Genomic DNA, 19,631 nt, shown 5'->3' with positions numbered 1-19,631 from the left:
ACAAGGAAGGTTGAAGGGCTACTTGAAGAGGGGTTTCGTGGTCACTGGAGAAAGAGAAAGGAAAGCTTTGCTCATTGTTTCTTGGTCACTTCTTCATTAGTCATGCACAGGTATTTGGTTTTCATTTACATTTATTCAAAATTTGCATAGTATATGAATTGTGTGTTCTGTTTTATTAGTTGTTTGAAAGGCATATGAAAAATTAGTGAAGAATGAGAGTTTTGAAATCTTACGAGGTTTTAATCGAATTTTGAAATTTGTTGAAGTTTTAACCGGCTTAACCAGATTTCAAAAGCCAATTAAGGTCTCGTCAGATTTTGAAATCTAGATAAAGTCTCACCAGATTTTGAAATACGATTAAGGAATTCAACAAATTTCAAAAATTGTTATAGCTTTTATTTGATTTCGAAACCAATTAAAACTTCACCAAATTTAAAAATATGGTGAAGGCTACTTTTTAATTATTTTTTTGTCTAATTTTTTTTATTAATTGTTTATGTTCTTTTTCCTAGCTTTTAATATTTTATTAATTTAGTGTTTTAACATTTTATAATTTTGTTTGTCATAGATATGACCAGAACATGAGGTGCATCTAGATATAAGGGAAAGAGTTCTTTATAGGGTGAAGGGAGAAGGAGATCTATAACATCAGTTTGTAGATGTCAGCCTAAAAGAGTGGATATTGATGTTCATGAGCACCACCACGATGTTATTGAATAGCAGCATCATGTTGTTGAGTAGGAGGAGGATGAGGATGTTGGTCCAGGGTAAGAGGAAATAGGTGGATTTCTAGGAGGTCCACACGATACATCACTCCGGACTCACTATTTGGAGCATGTTACATATGTCTTATGATAGGGTCAAGTTAGTACAATACTTGAATTTTAATGGCAAATGAGAATTTTGAATAAATTTTATATTAATTGTTTTTGTATAGGATTAAGGGAAGTTCAAGTTGATCTCCCATGGTAAAAAAAATAAATAAATTTAGACTATGTTACCAGGAAATTCAACATTTTATATTGAATTTTGGATTGGTTCCTTTATGTGATATTTCCTACTACTATGCTGGTAAAGGTTTGATATTGGCATTCGCTAAGAGATGGAATTTTGAAACAAATAGTTTCCATCGCCCGATGCATGAGATGACCATCACACTAGATAACGTGTCATTATTGCTTCACCTACCTATAATGGGATAATTATGTCCAATCGAGTCATTACATTTTGAAGAAGCTAGGTCTGCTATCATGGAGTTTTTGGGCGTGGACTGTGTGAGAGTTAGAGCTGAGATAAGACAAGCATATGAACCCAAAGTTAAGCTAACACTAGTACAGAATTTGCCTTTCACGTCACCCAATATACGTTCGTCCATGAAAACACCAATGTAAATAATTGACTGGTGGCATTTTCGTAAATAAGTTTGACTTTAGACGTCCGTTGTGGCATTTTCGTAAGCCCAATATTCAAAACCCTCAACTTCCTCAAGCTGTTAATTTTAAAGGAATATATCCACTTATTAGATTCCCTTCTATATCGAGAACCTCTAGCTTCAATCCCTAAATGCTTCGGAATTTCCTCTCCAACGTGTTGAAGGGGAGAGACAAAACCCTAAGCTCCTAAGCACACTGATGAAATTAAAAGCAAAAACGTTTCCAAAGAGAAAACCTTTACTACCTTCGCACGTTCGCCGAACTACGAATCCATAAAAAGGGAATTGAAAGTAACCTCATCCAAAAGATAAAGGTGTCGATTTTGAAATGGTGGAGGAGGTTGGTGTTGGTGAAGATGGCGAGGTAGAAGACAAGGGCAACAAAGAATATTTTCTTTGCGATGACGGGGATGTCGAACACAATGCATAACCCACTGTCATCCCATTTTTCAAACCTTTCGTGTGAAAAAAGTATATATAGTTTACTCAGTTTCAGAAAAAGAAAAAAATGATGTGCCGTTAGCCAAGTCAGCCTAATTTTAACGATGTTGTTTTTGGAGGACGAAAAATTACAGTTTCCTTAAGAACAAAGATCAAAGTGTACCAAAGTTTCAAAAAGAGACTAAATATAAAATTACACGATAGTTGAGGAACTAAAAACATATTTAACCCTATTATATAGACACACACTTAACTTGATTAAATAATATATTAATACTATTAGCACGTTAACTTATCATATATATATATATATATATATATATATATATATATATATATATATAAGTTACTATTATCTTTTATTTTATAAAAGATTACATGGTTAAAAATACTACAAATATTTGAATAAAAAAATATCATAATCATCGCTTAAATCTTGCTACCTATTCAAAGATCTCTCTTCAAGTTTTGATAAAAACAATTTATAATGATTTACTTTAAAATAAACCTCAATTTGACAACGTAAACAAAATAAAAAGTACATAAAGTAAATAATTAAATCAAGATTAAGGATTTTTAAAACATAGAAATCTCTCAATCAAAATAAAGACAAAAACTAAAATGACAGAAAGAAAAAGAAAGAAAGTAAAATTGTAAATTAGGAATTAAAATAACCAATATTGTAATTTAGCAAAAATATAATTTTAGTTTCCTTATTTGTTTTCACCAACTTTCACATGATTAATTATTTTTCCACAAATTACAACACAAAAAAGGTTTACAATTAAATATAGTAAAAATATTAATACTTGCAAGCGCATGTGCAGATAAAATCCGTATAACACGTGTATTTATTATTCACGAGTATTTTAATATTAATTTCTAAACATTTGGGATTTAAGTATTATATTACTTTCTGTTATTCATAAAAAATAAAAATTTAATTTGTATTATTAAATTAAATTTAATTAAAGTTATAATTAATTTATATTTAATTATATTAAATCAATTTATATTTAATTTAATTTATATTATATTTTTTATAATTTTATTTACATTTTATTTTTGAAATTTATAAAATATATATATTTTTGGATAGGTTTAATGTCTCAATAGGTCTCTATTTTTGTTCAGAATTTGAAATAGATCCCTTTATTTTTTTGGCGTCTGAATTAGGTCCTTATTTTTGTTAATTTGATGCAAATAAATCTTTTCCGTCAATTTCATCAAACGGGCGTTAATAAATGTGTGACGTAGCCTTACACGTGTCAATACTGTCCTCAGGCCACGTCACATATTTATTAACGCCGTTTAATGAAATTGACGAAAAAGATTTATTTGCATCAAATTAACAAAAATAAGGACCTAATTCAGACGTTAAAAAATAAAAGGACCTATTTCAAATTCTGAACAAAAATAGGGACCTATTAAAACATTAAACCATATTTGAGGATAGACACTGTTCTTACCAAAACAATAATTAGCAAAGCCTTCCTTCAACTTAAAGAATTGGGTCCTGTGGTGGCAAAAGAAATGAGAAGAAATTTAAACGCGTAACATCATTAACAATCACATTAAAGCACAGAAAGAAAAACTTCAACTTGTTTTTTGTTTTGGCCTAACAAATAAGAAGAAAACTATTTATACACAAAACGTTGGAAGCAACAGGGGGCAGGAAGGGCGGTGGAAAAGAATCCGTCCAATATGAAGATGTGGGTAACCATATGCGATGCTGATTCTTTTTCTGTGATCCAAACTGCTTCATTCATATCCCTCTGATTTTTTCAGACATGAAAATTTTCATCAGTGCCAGCGAAGTCACGTTCAGCTTGTACCCTTTTGGACAAAGTTAACTTTTTTTTTACCGTTATGAAGTTGGAGAACCCAACAAAAAGGGGTTCAGGAAGATCCACTTGTTTCTATGGTCATTATTAGGGGCATAGTAAAGGCCACGTTTGAGTTTTCGTGCTAGTTTATCACTGTAGAAAAAACGGGCTTTTGGCTTGTGGGTGTTTATTTGAAACCTTTCTTATGTGCTGATCGATGGTTAACTGGGTCAAAGATTGGATCTTCTCTAACTTGAGCGTGGTGAGTGGAGAACCGAAAGTGCGATGAGTTTGTAGTGTTCTTCTGCAGAGATCCGAGTGTATGGAGCCTCCTACGGGGTTTTGTGCTTCTTTGTGGAGTTTCGTCCGATTCCTTCCTTATTTCATTGGGCTTCTGCTTCTGGGCAGCATCAAAGGTAAATGACGATGAATCTGTTCTACGTTCTTTTGGATTGTTGTGAGTTTCTTGTTTTAAATTAGTTGAGTTTTAGTAGAAAATTTAGTAATTGAACTTGAGCATATTATAGATGATTTCTAGGTTGTTACTTCATTAAATGAAATAGTAATGGACCATCTGTGCATATATTATTTTTTCTATTTATAGTTGTTTAGTTATTCAGTGATTTTGCTGTGCCGATCAAAAGAAAAAAAAAATTCAGTGATTGTGCTGTGAAATTTATTCAGCTTTCTTTTCCTAAACCAACGGTGGGGAGGTTATGTGGAGCCTGGTGTGGGGTTTTTCACGAGTTGCCTTGTGACCAATGTTTAGTGACAAATTATTGCTTTCATTAAATTAACTTCTGTCAACCACAAGTTGAATTTTGCTTCAAGCATCTCATCTTATGAATAGAAATAATTGAATTTTTTACTTTTGTTACTGATTATTACGAGCTTATTAAGCACAGCAGCACAAGATTTAATATCATGGGAGCACAGAATTTTGAAAGTTGAAAATACAAAGGAATAAATTTAATGGCAGCCAACTATATAATTTTTAAAGGCCAGCTTAGAATTATTTCTAGGCAAAACCGAGGAATTTAAATAGTTTCTGCTCTTGCTTCATTTTCTAGTTTCCATAATGGAATATGTAATAGCTTATTGTATGTCATGCTTCACTAGACTAGAGAAGATTTAGGGTATGGTTCTACATCAGATGTGTGATTGCAAACCTTACTAATCATTGCTCAAACTGTCAATCACTTCAGGTATCCTTTTCTGCCCTTTGATATGCGTAATAATTGCAACTGGGAACACTGCTATCATACTTGTACTTTGGACAGTGCATGCAGTTTGGACATATTATTGCGTTCTGAGGTGCTTTCCTTGACTGCCACTCTTTCAAATTTTAGCTCACTTTACTGTCTGTTATGAAATTGTGATTACTTTCTCATGGCGATTTCTCTAACGGACAGAGCTAAACAATTAGGGCCACTTCTGAAGATTGTTATCTGCCTGTGTGTACTACCAGTGCTGTTGGTTTTGTGCCCGGCTTTTGGTATTCTTGGAAGCGTTCTAGGTGGAGCAGCCTATGGATTTCTTTCACCCATATTTGCTACTTTTGAAGCTGTAGAGGAAGGAAAAGATGACAAGCTTTACCACTGTTTCATTGTATGTTCATTATGTTATATTTCTGCTTTAGATGGTCACTACTACTGTTTTACGGTTATTAATTTCAGAAACTGTACTAAATTGTCAGGATGGTACTTGGAGCACTGTTGAAAAGTCTTGCATGGTTGTAAGGGATGTAAAAGACGTTGCTTTCCATTCATACTTCTCGGTTATGGATGACCTGCTACAGAGAGGACCTCCAAATGCAAAATATTATGAGATCAGGTTTACATGTCTCTCTATTTTGTTTATTTTGATGTCATTGTGCTGTCTGACCTGGAGGCCACGGGTTCAAAACCTGGAAACAACCTCTGCATTTTCTAGGGGTTAAGACTGCATACAGATACCCTCCTTGACCCTACTCAGTTGGAAACAATCTCTACACATTGGTTGAAGCTGCATACAGATACTTTAAAGCTTTTCAAGTTTTAAATCTTAGTTGTGTAGATAGTATGTTATGAACGTGAGTGCTAGTTATTTTACTTTGAAACTAAAGGAGCTGGGTTGAAACAAATGAAAAAAAAAAATATCAATATTCCCTCAAGTAGGTCGTTGGATTTCCTGTAGATTGCTATCTTTCAAAAACTTAACTCTTAAAATCACAGAGGGCACAACTCTTCTGTATGTCATACCAAATAGTGATGATTAGGTTGTTTTAATCTTTAATCATTTGCATTCCGAACTTATTAGCGTTCTTGAGCATATTACTGAAAATAATGACAGAAGACATTGATCTTGGATGGAATCTTAAAGAATGGTAATTATTTTTGCGAATATCTTCTGGTTCCAGTGACATTTCAGTAAAAAGTAGAAGTCAAAGTACAGAAAAATCTCAATTAATTGTTTTTCCAAAATTTTCTATTTTTTGGTTCAAACAATACTTGGCGAACCAGATAACACTAATTGTAAACTATGTTATTTTTTCTTATGTATTTTATGTGCCAGTTGTATCTTTAGTTTCTGGTAGATTTATCATGAGAATATTCATCTGTAAATTGAAAAAGAAAAGTGATTGAATTGGTGGTTTTTAAAATATAAAAGCAATAGAGAATGTAACCATGAAAGGTAATTCTAGATAACCAGTCATAATATGCCAAGTATGATGGCTGACAAGATTAGTGCTATACTATTATTTTTTTTTTAATTTTTTCTGCTTTAGTGCAGGCTGTTTTATATTCCTGGTGCTTTAATAGCTGCAGTTATTGGAATTGTGGTTGATGTGCCAATTATATCATTTGTTGCCCTATGCAAAGGTCCATACATGCTTTTTAAGGGGTGGCATAGACTGTTTCATGACCTCATTGGCCGTGAAGGCCCTTTCCTGGAGACAATATGTGTGCCTCTGGCAGGTCTTGCTATCCTTCTCTGGCCATTGGCTGTGGGCGGGGCAGTTCTGGCATCCATATTAGCAAGTTTCTTTCTTGGTGCATATGCAGGGATTATTGCTTATCAGGTCAGTCCTCATATTTTTTCTCTACTGAGATGTACTATACTACTATTGTTATTATAGCTGTTAGAAATAGTGGATATAAGGATTAATTAGATTGATTCTATATTTTTGTTATTAGTTTAAAATAGGGTAGCTGAATGAATGTATTATAATTATGACCTCAATCTTAGAAAGTGGATTTAGATTTAACATCAATCTTACACAACCATCTTGTAAGGTGGGTTTACACACTTCTATACCATAATTTGGTTATATTTCTAGTTAAAGTGAGATTTCCAATATACCCTCTTCAAATTTTACTAGATTAGATTCTATTAAATCTTAGAAAATGGGTTTAGCCTTAACCTTTCAAAACTTATTTGTTATATGTAGATCAACTTTACAAAGTATAGTCATTTTTTTTTTTCACATTGCCACCTACATACTTCTGAAGAGGTTACTGAGTCCCTCATTAAAGAAGTTTAAGGCTTCACGGATTTTCTTTTCACCAGTCTCAGAAGGAGATCACATTTTTACGAGAGAATTTTGGACTGATCTCTTTAAACAGTCAGAAACCAGTCTAAAACTCAGCTCTGCCTATCATTCACTGTTGGATGTTCAATTGGGCATACTGAAATTGTCAGTTTATGAAATTCTTTACAGGTTTTAAACATAACCAGTGGACAGGGCTTAGTTAGTTGGGTTGAGTTCTCTTACATTGCTAACCACCATATTTCCGTGAAATGTTTCCTGTATGACCACATATGGAAGAGACCCTTCCTTATTGCTCAAATGTGCAGAAGATGTATCAACAGTAGAAGTTAACCAGTTGATGGCATGGCTGAAAGAACAGTAGTGTTAGATGTCAAATCATATTTGGTGCTGATTCATAAGAAAATGAAGCAGTACAGTGATAAGAATAGAAGGGATGTGAAGGGACTTGAATAATGAGAGGGAAAATAATTTTTTTATTAATTACTAGAGATGAATACAAAAAAATAGAGGATGAGTTGGAGAGCCTGATTTTCCTCTCTTAGGATCTCATTTATAATGACATTAGAAGTTCAGATACAACGAAGAGAGGAAATAGAAAATGATAAGAAAGGTTATTTTAATGGGTATAACATAAAAACAACAACTTTTAAATGTGTCATGCTTTGAACAAATATATTAAGTCCGAGGAATCCTCTCAAAGATTTTGTTGACTCATCTACAAGTTGATCATTTGATTTGACAAACTTAGTGCAAATTTCTTTGGAAAATAACTTTTCTCAAATAATAGTCAAACTGAGTTGACAATGACAGTCAATCTTTATATGTTTAGTCCTTTCATGGAACACTGGATTAGAAACAATGTAGAAAGCATCGTTCTTATCACAATACATTTTCATTTGTTAAATCTAACGTAAAGCTAATTCTTGGAAGAATTGTTTTACCCATATAAGTGCACAAGTGAGAAATGCCAACATAAATACAAAAATAGAGAATGAATTGGAGACTTGATTTTCCTCTCTTAGGATCTCATATTTATAATGACAGAAGTTCAAATACAATGAATGAGTGGAAAGAGAAAAGGATAAGGTTATATCTAGAAACTGGTTATAACACAAAACACAACAACTTTTCAACAAATTCTATCTAGGATGATCGGGCAATTACATTTTGTTTTACGCTTTTTGAAGGGATAATATTAGCTTTAATGATAACACATTATCTTGTAATAGAGTGCTTGTCTACAGGAAACCTGCCAATCAACATCACAATGCCCAAAGATTTGGGTATTCCCTTTATCTTAATAAAGTATATCTTGTCCTAGAGCCGTTTTTAAGTACATTGTAATTCGGATGACAACATTCCAAATATCAATACAAGAATTTTGCATACACTGACTCACAACTTCAACTACAAAGACAAATTCGGTCAAGTATTTGTAAGATAAATCAATTTTTTAACCAGCTTCTATATCTTTATAGATTAGAGAAAGCTTCTCTATCTATTTTGCCATTAATTTCTTATTTGAACCTAAGGACTATCCACTAATTTACAATCAATCATATATGTCTCATTTTGGATGTCTAGAGCATATTTCCTGAGAAATCTCAAAACCTTGGATTGGGCTACTTTTGTGCCCAAAAACTAATTGAGACTTCCAAGATCCTTGTTCTAAAAGTGATTGCCTAGGTATTCATTTTATTGAAATATTCTAGAAACATCATTCTCTTCAATGACAATGTCATCAACTTGCATATTGTATGCACTTTCTAGGGAAGGTGTGACTAGAAAACAAAATTATTTATCTCACAACATTTCAAACTTTTTAAAATAAAAGAGAAAGAGGCATAGTACGAATCCCTAATGTGTATTGAGCACATAGGGTTATGCATGTATAAATAGGAAAACAAAAGGATATGGGCCTAAGTCCATTACATCTAACACTCTCCTTTAAGCTGATGCATATAATCGTATGTACCAAGCTTGTTACAAATATAATCAATTTTAAGTCTCTGTAAAGACTTAATGAAAATATTTGCTAATTGATCACGAGTTAATGAAGTCTTGATGTCTACAAATATAATATTTTCTTGAATAAAATGATAATCAATCTTAATGTATTTGGTTTTTTCATAAAAGACGGGATTAGAGCTAATATGAAGAGCAATTTGATTATCACATATTAGTGTCATTTGAGTGACATCTCTAAATTGCAATTCTTTAAGTAATTGTTTAGGCCAAATATGTTCACAAGTGGCTCAGGCCGTAGCTCTATATTTTTCTTCTCCACTAGATCTTGCCACAACATTTTGTTTCTTGCTCTTCCAAGAAATCAAGTTATCATCAATGGAAACATAATATCTAGAAGAGGATCTTCTATCTGAAAGAGATCTTGTCTAATAAATGACAAGCAATTTTAGTATGATTATTGTGACCATATACCAAACCTTTTTCAGGAGTTCCTTTAATGTACTTTAATATACAAATATACAAATGACTGCATTCCAATGATCTACAGTTGGAGAATTAAGAAATTGACTCACCATACTGAATGAAAAAGAAATATCAAGGCGTGTAACTGTAAGATAGTTCAACTTTCCAACTAATCTTCTATACTTTAGGAGATTTGAGAGTGGCTTCCTTTGGTTACGTAAGAGTTTAACATTAAGATCCATGAGTTTGTTAACAAACTTTGAATTCATCAACTTAGTTTTCTCCAAAATATCCAATGCATACCTCCTTTGAGAAATAAAAATTCCATTATTGGATTGTGCTACCTCAATACAATGTTATCGATATCGGATAACAGAAAATCAAAGACCCCAAAATTCCTTTATGAAATTATAGCAGAAACCATATCGGGTTTTGGCGAAAGCATTGCAGTCAAAAGAAATATAATATATGCATATAGATAATTAAAAAAAGAAAAATATAATTGTAGTATTGTTAGTGACAACTACAGTGGAATGAATCATGGAAGGCAAAATGAATGCGCTTGAAAGGTGGGCCAACGAACAGGATAAGGCAATGACAAAAGTGAGAGGAAATATTCAAGAAATGAGAGAAGATATCCAAGAAATGAAAGAAATGATGTGGAAATCCAAGAATCCTGAGAGGGGCTCAAAAGCAAGTGAGAAATTTGTTTATAGAGCAAGAAAGGGAAGGGGGGAGAAACTTCTTCAAGACATCATGAAAGGAAAGAAAGAGGTAAAGATAGGTATGGATGCTGAGAAAGATAGTCTACAAGACATCAATAAAGCAAAGAATAAGGCAATGACAAAAGTGAGAGGAAATATTCAAGAAATGAGAGAAGATATCCAAGAAATGAAAGAAATGATGCGGAAATCCAAGAATCAGGAGAGGGGCTCAAAAGCAAGTGAGAAATTTGTTTAAAGAGCAAGAAAGGGAAGAGAGATAAACTTCTTCAAGACATCTTGAAAGGAAATAAAGAGGTAAAGACGGGTATGGATGCTAAGAAAGACAGTCTACAAGACATCAAGAAAGCAAAGAAACCTTCAGATGTAGGAGAAAATTCAATCAATTGGGAGAAGAAAAGAGAAAAGGATGCCATTGACAATAATGGACCTAGGAAGGGTGAGGAAGAACCATTTTTCCCATGGGTGGAAAGAGAGGAGTTGTCTGCATTTGAAGGGACTGACACCCAAGGTCAAACAACAAGGGCAACAAATGTTTTTGAAGTTCATAACATCAAAGGATCAACAAAAGTACACCCAACCGTCAATAACAACGAAGAAAATGTAGTCCAGGGGTTCAAGATTTGGCAACAAATATGCAAGAACCTTTTGCGGGAAGATCTTGAAACAACTCTACTAAGGATAGTTGAAAGGAACAAAAGAAGCATGCTATTTGAGAGTTTGGCAGTAGCATAGATTGGGAGTGTGGAAATTTTATGTGAGAGTTTGACAGTAGAGGGAAGTTTTACTTTGAATCATTCAAATTTTGTTCAATCTTCATTTCATTTTCCTTGAACTGGATTTAGTAACTGTGAAATAGTAGAGAAGATTAGGAGAAATCTCCCTTATGTGTTTAGCATACACATAGGGTAGTTTATTTATAATGTAAGATAAGGGTTAAACCCTAAATACAGAATGGGCTAAGCCCAATTAACATAAACACACAACTTAACATCTAACACTCCCCCTCAAGCTGGAGCATATAAATCATATGTTCCAAGCTTGTTACAAAGATAGTCAATTTTAGGTCCTCGTAAGGACTTGGTGAATATGTCTGCCAACTGGTTGCTTGAGTTAACGAACTCAGTCTTGATATCTCCGGATATGATTTTTTCTCTAATAAAATGACAATCAACTTCAATGTGCTTGGTTCTCTCATGGAAGACAGGGTTAGAGCTAATATGAAGAGCAGCTTGATTATCACATATAAGTGTCATGTGAGTGATATCTCCAAATTTCAACTCACTAAGTAATTGTTTAAGCCACACAAGCTCACAAGTAGCAGATGCCATAGCTCTATATTCTGCTTCTGCGCTGGACCTTGCCACAACACTTTGCTTCTTACTTTTCCAAGATATCAGGTTGCCACCAATAGAGACACAATATCCAGAAGTAGACCTCCTATCAGAAGGGGAACCAGCCCAATCAGCATCTGAATAGCAAACGATTTTTGCATCGTTGTTAGGGCCATATAGCAAACCTTTTCCAGGTGATCCTTTAATATACTTCAGTATGCGAACAACTGCATCCCAATGGTCTTCACATGGGGAGTTTAGAAATTGACTTACCACACTAACTGCGAAGGAAATGTCAGGACGCGTTACAGTAAGATAGTTTAATTTACCAACTAATCTTCTGTACTGTTCAGGATCTGAGAAAGGCTCTCCCTGATTTGGTAGGAGTTTGATGTTAGGGTCCATAGGTGTCTCAACAGATTTACAGTTCATTAACCTTATTTCCTCCAAGATGTCTAACGCATACTTCCTCTGAGATATGACAATACCATCATTTGATTGTGCTACTTCAATACCCAAAAAGTATCGGAGTTTGCCAAGATCTTTGGTTTGAAAATGGTGACAAAGGTGTTGTTTCATCTGAGAGATGCCGAGATAGTCACTTCCTGTGAGAACAATATCATTGACATACACTATTAAGTAAATACATCCAGCACTTGAGTGGCGATAGAACACTGAATGATCCGCTTCACAGCGAGACATACCAAATTGTTGAACAACACAACTGAATTTACCAAACCAGGCCCGAGGAGACTGTTTTAGGCCATATAAGGATTTGCGAAGACGACATACCAATCCAGATGACTCCCCCTGAGCAACAAAGCCAGGCGGTTGCTCCATATAAATTTCTTCATGCAAATCACCATTTAGGAAAGCATTTTTGACATCAAGTTGGTAAAGAGGCCATTGTCGAAGAGCGGCCATGGCAATGAATATGCGAACAGAGGTCATTTTTGCCACTGGAGAAAAAGTATCACCATAATCCAAACAAAAAATCTGTGTAGCCTTTGGCAACCAGTCGAGCTTTCAGACGATCAATTGTGCCATCAGGGCCAACCTTGATAGCATACACCCACCTGCAACCAACAACAGACTTTCCAGATGGTAATTGGACAAGCTCCCAAGTCCCACTTTTCTGTAAAGCACTTAATTCATCCAGCATAACTTGACGCCAGCCAGGATGAGTTAGGCATCACCCACAAATTTAGGAATTGACAAAGAAGAAATGGATGAGAGACAAGTGTAAAAAGATGGAGATAATTTGTGGTAACTAGGAACAGTATAATGGGGGGAAGGGTTACGGGTAGAGCGTATACCTTTACGGAGGGCAATAGGCAAGTCAGACTCATTTGCTGGAGTCGGATGAGGCACAGGAGGCGGCACTGGAAGTGAGTCATGAGGGAGACAATTGCGGCGACTATAAACTTGAAGGGGTGGTGGTGAAGGACGATCCTGTGGTGAATGAGAGTCTAAAGAAGGAGGAGACAAAATGGGTGGAGCATCACCAGGAGGATCACAAATAAGAGGAATATCAACAGTAACAGGGAGAGGTACAGAACTAGAAGATAGATGTGTAAAGTAAAAAGAAGATTCATCAAAAGTGACATCAGCAGAGATAAAATGACGATTGAGGGAAGGGGAAAAACATTTATAGCCCTTTTGTGACCGTGAAAATCCTAAGAAGACACATTTGTGAGACCTAGGAGATAACTTATCAAGACCAGGACTAAAATCATGAACATAACATGTAGACCCAAAAACTCTAAGAGGTAATGGATGTAGAGGGTCTTGAGGAAATAAGATAGAATGAGGGATTTTGTTATCTAGGACGAAAGATGGCATGCGGTTAATAAGATAACATGCCGTGAGAACAGCATCACCCTAAAAACGTGAGGGTACTTGACCATGAATGAGAAGGGTACGAGTTGTTTCAATAAGGTGTCTATTCTTGCGCTCAGCCACCCCATTTTGTTGAGGGGTATAGGCACATGAGGTTTGGTGAAGAATGCCATGAGAAGCCATGAAATGTTTAAACGGTTGAGAAAGGTATTCACGGCCATTATCATTGCGTAAAGTGCGAATAGAAACCCCAAACTGAGTTTTTATTTCATTGAAAAAAGATTGAAAAATAGAAAAACAACTCAGAACGATTCTTCATGAGAAACAACCAAGTACATCTGGAATAGTCATCAATAAGGTAACAAAATACTGAAATCCTAAAGTTGACTTAACACGACTAGGTCCCAAATATCAGAATGAACCAATGAAAAGGGGGATGACGCTCGTTGTGAAACACTACGAGGAAAGGAACTACGAGTATGTTTACCTAACTGACAAGACTCACACGACAAACATTGATAATTTCGACAGACTCGGAACAAGTTGCTTGCAGTTTGGCAAGACTAGGATGACCTAACTGAGCATGAAGAAGGGATGGTGACTCCATGATTACGCCAGCATGTGGAGAAGGGCTGAGATGATATAGGCCATGAGACTCACATCCTGTGCCAATCATGTGTTTCGAACTCAGGTCTTGCAACCAAACAGAATCTTTGGTAAATGAAATAACACAATTAAGGGAACGAGTTAGACGACTTACGGACAATAAGTTAAAAGGAGACTCAGGGACATAAAGGACATTATCAATGGATATGGACGGAAAAATATGAACAGTACCAATACCATGAGATGAGACTCTAGACCCATCAGCCATCGTTACCGAGGGTAAATTATCCGGACATGACAAGGAAGAAAACAAGTACTTGTTACCAGTGATATGATCAGTGGCTCCTGAGTCAAGGACCCAAGATCCGAGAGAGTGAGTCAGACCAACAAAAGGAGTACCTGTGCGTATAACAGAAGCAGATGTAGTGGAACTAGAGTGCTGACGGTCCTCATACCATCTGAGAAATTCCTGAAAGAGTACAGGGTTATTTATGGTATTTGATGAAGTAGAATGGTCTGCAGACGGTGATCGGGGAGGACGTCCATGAAGCGCGTAACATCTATCAATTTTGTGGCCTAGCTTGCCACAGTGGTCACATTTTGGACGTCCTTTACTTGGCTGGCGAGACCGACTCCGATCATCAAGTTGGACAGCCATGGAGAGGGAGAAATCCTTAAAAAATCCAAAGTGCTCCGATTGACGCAACGACAAACAGATCCAGAAAGAGGACGAGGAGGCGAGCAAGACGGTACTGGTCGGCTGCGGATCTCGCCGGCGACGCATCGGCACTCGCGGCGGGAAGCGGCGGATCTGGTGACCTTTGCGGCGGCGCGTGGAGGCGCGTGGGTGGTCCGTTCACCGCAATATTTGTACCACGGTGGTCGCCCGGCCGAGACGATCCCTATGGTGTGGTCGTCGATCGATTCTGGAACTCCGGTGACGGTGGCGACGGCGGTGGCGGTGGCGGTGGCGGCAGCAGCGGCAACGACGGCGGCGATGGGTAGCGGAGACTGAGGAACTGGCTGGAACAAAACCTAAGCTCTAGATACCATATGAAATAGTAGAGAAGATTAGGAGAAATTTCACTTATGTGTTTAGCATACACATAGGGTAGTTTATTTATAATGAAAGATAAGGGTTAAACCCTAAATACAGAATGGGCTAAGCCCAATTAACATAAACACACAACTTAACATCTAACAGTAACGATATGTGGTCGAAGAAAGATTTTCGTTTTCAACCACTCTCTAGTTATATTGTTAAATCCAGTTTTGTTGGTCCCTTTATTCCTTTTATCTCTACTTTGGAGCCCTTGTTTGATAATTCTTGGGTTCATTATGTTGTGGGAGATGTGCATAGTGGAGCTGCTGCCAAAAGTGTTGTTGCTACAATAACTGATGAAGCCAAAGATGAAATTTTGAGGGTTTCACAAAAAATTGTGCTAAAAGATCCAGGAAGAGTGGAAGTCATTGGAGAAGGATTTATTGGATTCAATATTTGTCAGAGTTTATGAATCGAGAATAGATTTTTTGGGGGCGGTAATTATTGGAGTAGAGGGAACACCTTATCATGATGGCCTTTTCTTTGTTGATGTTTTCTTCCGAAGCAACTATTCCACTATACCCCCGGAAGTCCACTACCACTCTTGTGGGCTTCGGCTCAACCCAAAATTATATAGTTTTGGAAAAGTTTGCCTTAGTTTAGCTAGCATCGGGTCTAGCCATGAGACTGAGAAGTGGCAACCAGGTGTTTCAACAATTTTACAAGTTCAGGTCTTTATACAGGGTCTAATCCTAAATTTAGAGCCATACTATAATGAGCCTAGATTTGCCCATCTAATGGGTTCTAAAGAGGGTGTTTTTAATTCTTTGCATTACAATGAGAACACATTCATTCTATCATTGAGGACAATGATGTATATCATGAGAAGACCTCCGAAATTTTTTGAAGACTTTGTGGCTAGACAATTCTCCATGGAAGACAAGAAAATAGGTGTATCGTCAAAGAATGTGACATCAACAGATATATAATATCTCTTGGTGTAGGGAGAATAACATTTATACCTTTTTGAAGATGAGAGTATCCCAAGAAAACACACATAATAGTATCTCTTGGTTATTATTTCCTTTCGTACTGATCTTCTTCTGTTGTTTCCATTTATTGTGTGAATAAAATGAAATCTGTTTCCTATCCCCCAAACCTGTCTGCTGGTTTCCTAGCTGTCTCACTGTCTTTCTGTGTTCTCTGAAATGCAGGAGTCTTCTTTTAAGCTCGGTCTTTCATATGTTGTTGCAGCTTTGGCCATTTATGATGAATACAGCAATGATATTCTTGACATGCCAGAAGGAACCTGCTTCCCTAGGTCTTTTTCTGCTCCCATGCTTCTATCACTGTTACTACAGTCAATGCTTTTTATATTTTTCTTATGCAATTGATCTCTGATGATAGGCCTCAGTTTCACAAAGAAGTTGATTCATCACAACGAGCATCTAATTCAATTTCCATCTCAAGACCTAGCTCCTTCCAAAAGGCCCCTTCTCGCACGACTTCAATGAAGAACATTGTTGAGCTGAAATCATTTGAGGTATTCTTTGTAATATCTTGTGTCGAATGATGTGACTTAAGATATCATCTTGTCTTCCTTGAATGTGATCATGTTTTTCAGCTTGATGGTCCGTACAAAATAATTTGTTCATGAATTGTGTAGTTGTTCGATGCCTTATTCAAGGAATGTTGCCGAGTTGGAGAAAAAATGGTTTCTGAAGGTTTAATTACAAGAAAAGACATAGAAGAAGCCAGATCTGGTGAAGGGAGTAGAGTTATTAGTATTGGTTTGCCAGCATATTGCTTAGTTCAAGGACTCTTGCGCTCTGCAAAATTCAATTCCATGGGCATATTTATTAGTAAGTGGAACCCTTCGAGCAGTTCTTGTTATTTTCCCCCAGCTCCTTTCTTTCTTCTTTCTTTTTTCTTTTTAAACTTCTAAGACTTCTACACTTTTCCTTACCCTTTTCTCTTTTTGATATTTTTTTCTTTAAACCATTTTGTTTACTTGCCTCATGTAGGTGATGATACTGAACTAACTACCACAAACAGACCAAGAGAGAAATTCTTTGACTGGTTCCTTAACCCCCTTTTGATCATTAAAGAGCAAATCAAAGCTGAAAATCTTTCTGCCTCAGAAGAGGACTACCTCTGCAAGTTAGTTCTCTTGATTGGTGATGCAGAGAGACTGAAAAATTCTATCAATGCTCCAGCCCCTGAATCCGAAGTCAAACGTGCAGAACTTGAGGCATTGGCTAGAAGGTACTTAATATACCAAAAAACTTGGTTAATGTGAATTTGGGCAAGCACTTACAAACTTACCATGCATAGTATTTTGTGATTGAATGATTTTGAAAAATTGTTTTATTCTCTTAATGTATAATATATTTTCTCTTAGTATAAATCAAACTTTTTGAATATTTTAAAAATCAACGTATGAATCTTAATGTCTTCAAATGCTACCAGCATCTAACTTCTCCATAAAACATTTCACAAATTTCTAAGGGTTTTTATTGTAAAGCAGTAATCAAGTTCTTATAACGTGAAAAACTTTCATGTCAAGATTTCACAAATTTCAATGTTACATTTTGTTGGCTTTTAAAGCCCAAAATACTTTACAGTGATGGACCTTGCCATTTTTCTGATGATGCTTTTACTTCAGATAGGTTTCGTTCCAATGATCCATGTCAAGAATTTCTCTCATTTTTGTTTCCGTTCTGAAACACAGATTACAAGGGATCACCAAATCCATGTCAAGGTTCCCAACCTTCAAGCGACGCTTCGATGATCTTGTAAAATCGTTATCTGATGATCAGAAACTTGGAGGTCCAATAATGGCCAGATCAAAGAGTGCCTTTGCTCGGTTGGTTAGTTTAAAATCTTTCAAGGGGACAAGAAACGGCTCTTCTCACGGATCAAACGTGGTACGAGACATAGAAAATGATAACAATATCGTGTAATTGACAAATTTAATCTCATAGGTATAACCTTGAATCCATCTTTAGATAGAAATATGAGTGTAATTGACAATAATTGTGAGTTAATTCCTATATATGATAAGACAAATTTATATTATTAACCCCAGAAATCATATTAGATATGATTTTTTTGAAGTTGTTGTAAACAAAAGCACGATGATAGCATAAAATTTGTAAAATTCTCTTGTATAGAAAATTTTTGCTAATTATAATTTCTGACCCTGTATATGTGCAAATTCGAGCAGAAACCAGCGTCAAAGGATTTAACTGTAGACCCGCGTTACATTGTCATTGTGGCTTGCTGTACTTCTCGTCAGATCAATGATTCCAGTGGGAAACTTACCTAGAATTGAACATTCTCTCCCAGGCTTGTTCAAAATTGGTAGATCTCAAGGACATTTTGTGTTGCTTGAATTTCAGTTTAACGTGATTTTTAAATATTACGATATATATATATATATATATCATCGTTGTGAAGTCGTTCACCATTGGATTGAATTGATTTTTAAATGGTGGGTTCCAAATGTATGGTTCTTTATTTTCATCGTTCGGATCATCAGTAAGAGGTCTAATTTGGGAGAAAACAGCCTCAAATTAGCAGCTTTGTTTTTGGAGAATTTTATAAAATCTGCATTGGTGTTTTCGTTGTTGTGAAATCGTTCACCGTTGGATTGGGCTGATTTTTGGACAGTGAGTTCCAGACGTATGGTTTTTCATTTTGACTGTTCAGAGATTTCAACTCCTGGCCCATGGGTTGACCTTAACCCCTTTTAAAATCAAGCTCCAATTTTCTAGCTCCCTTAATAGGGGGTTTTTTAAAAGCCCCAACCTCTAAAGCCCCACATAAAGTGGGTTGGGGTAGGGTTAGGATGGGGCTAGCCCCCAAACTAAATTAATTCACTTTTAATGTTTTTTAGTTATTTCTTTTATTTACTTTACAAGTTCAATAATTTTCAAAATTTACATGATATTTAACATCTTTTTAATTAAATATAAATGTATAAATATTGATTTTATAAAAACTTATTTAAAATAATTTTTTAATTATAAGTATATTTTAAATATATAATTTTATTATTTTGGAAAGTTGAAAAAGAAAATTTTATTATTATTTTTATTTAAAAGAAAATGAAAAAAATTTCAAAAAATAAATTATAAAAGTAACACAGTTGAAATTCGATTTTTCAATAATCGGTATCTATATAAATATTTGAAATATTAATTATGGATAGATTTTAAATTCAAATCTACTGATTGGATAAATTTTTAATATCGGTGTAAAATTTTTATTTTTTATAGTTTGTCATATAAAATTCTTTTGTTGAATGTTTTGTATAGATATATATACATTAAAAAATTAAACCACAAACTTTGTAAAGTTTAAAATTAATTTCACGTAATAAAAACTAACTTTTTAGTGAAAATTCTTGTTAGACAAAATTCTTA

General features: G+C 35.2%; 1 protein-coding gene across 1 annotated transcript; it reads left to right on the top strand.

Annotated features, from left to right (window-relative positions):
* Window positions 1-3,492: 3,492 nt before the first annotated feature.
* LOC124823631 (putative membrane protein At3g27390) lies at window positions 3,493-18,421 on the top strand. The gene is made up of 10 exons (XM_088091745.1): window positions 3,493-4,115; window positions 4,905-5,013; window positions 5,112-5,307; window positions 5,396-5,532; window positions 6,472-6,760; window positions 16,419-16,525; window positions 16,612-16,747; window positions 16,871-17,066; window positions 17,229-17,469; window positions 17,936-18,421. Exons 1-10 carry the CDS (start codon window positions 4,022-4,024, stop codon window positions 18,165-18,167), a joined length of 1,737 nt encoding a protein of 578 aa, XP_087947871.1. The 5' UTR covers window positions 3,493-4,021; the 3' UTR covers window positions 18,168-18,421.
* Window positions 18,422-19,631: the final 1,210 nt, after the last annotated feature.

Source organism: Vigna umbellata, chromosome 5 (genome assembly GCF_029865625.1).
Source record: "Vigna umbellata cultivar VRB3 chromosome 5, Vumbellata_1.0, whole genome shotgun sequence".
NCBI lineage: Eukaryota > Viridiplantae > Streptophyta > Magnoliopsida > Fabales > Fabaceae > Vigna > Vigna umbellata.
Note: the sequence above shows the minus strand (reverse complement) of the source record. Positions and strands in the feature narration are given on the sequence as shown.

Coding starts and splice junctions, on each gene's coding strand:
- LOC124823631 (XM_088091745.1), top strand. CDS start 4,022: ATGGAGCCTCCTACGGGGTTTTGTGCTTCTTTGTGGAGTTTCGTCCGA. Junction 5,014..5,111: donor ACATATTATTGCGTTCTGAG/GTGCTTTCCTTG, acceptor TCTAACGGACAG/AGCTAAACAATTAGGGCCAC. Junction 17,067..17,228: donor TTCCATGGGCATATTTATTA/GTAAGTGGAACC, acceptor TGCCTCATGTAG/GTGATGATACTGAACTAACT.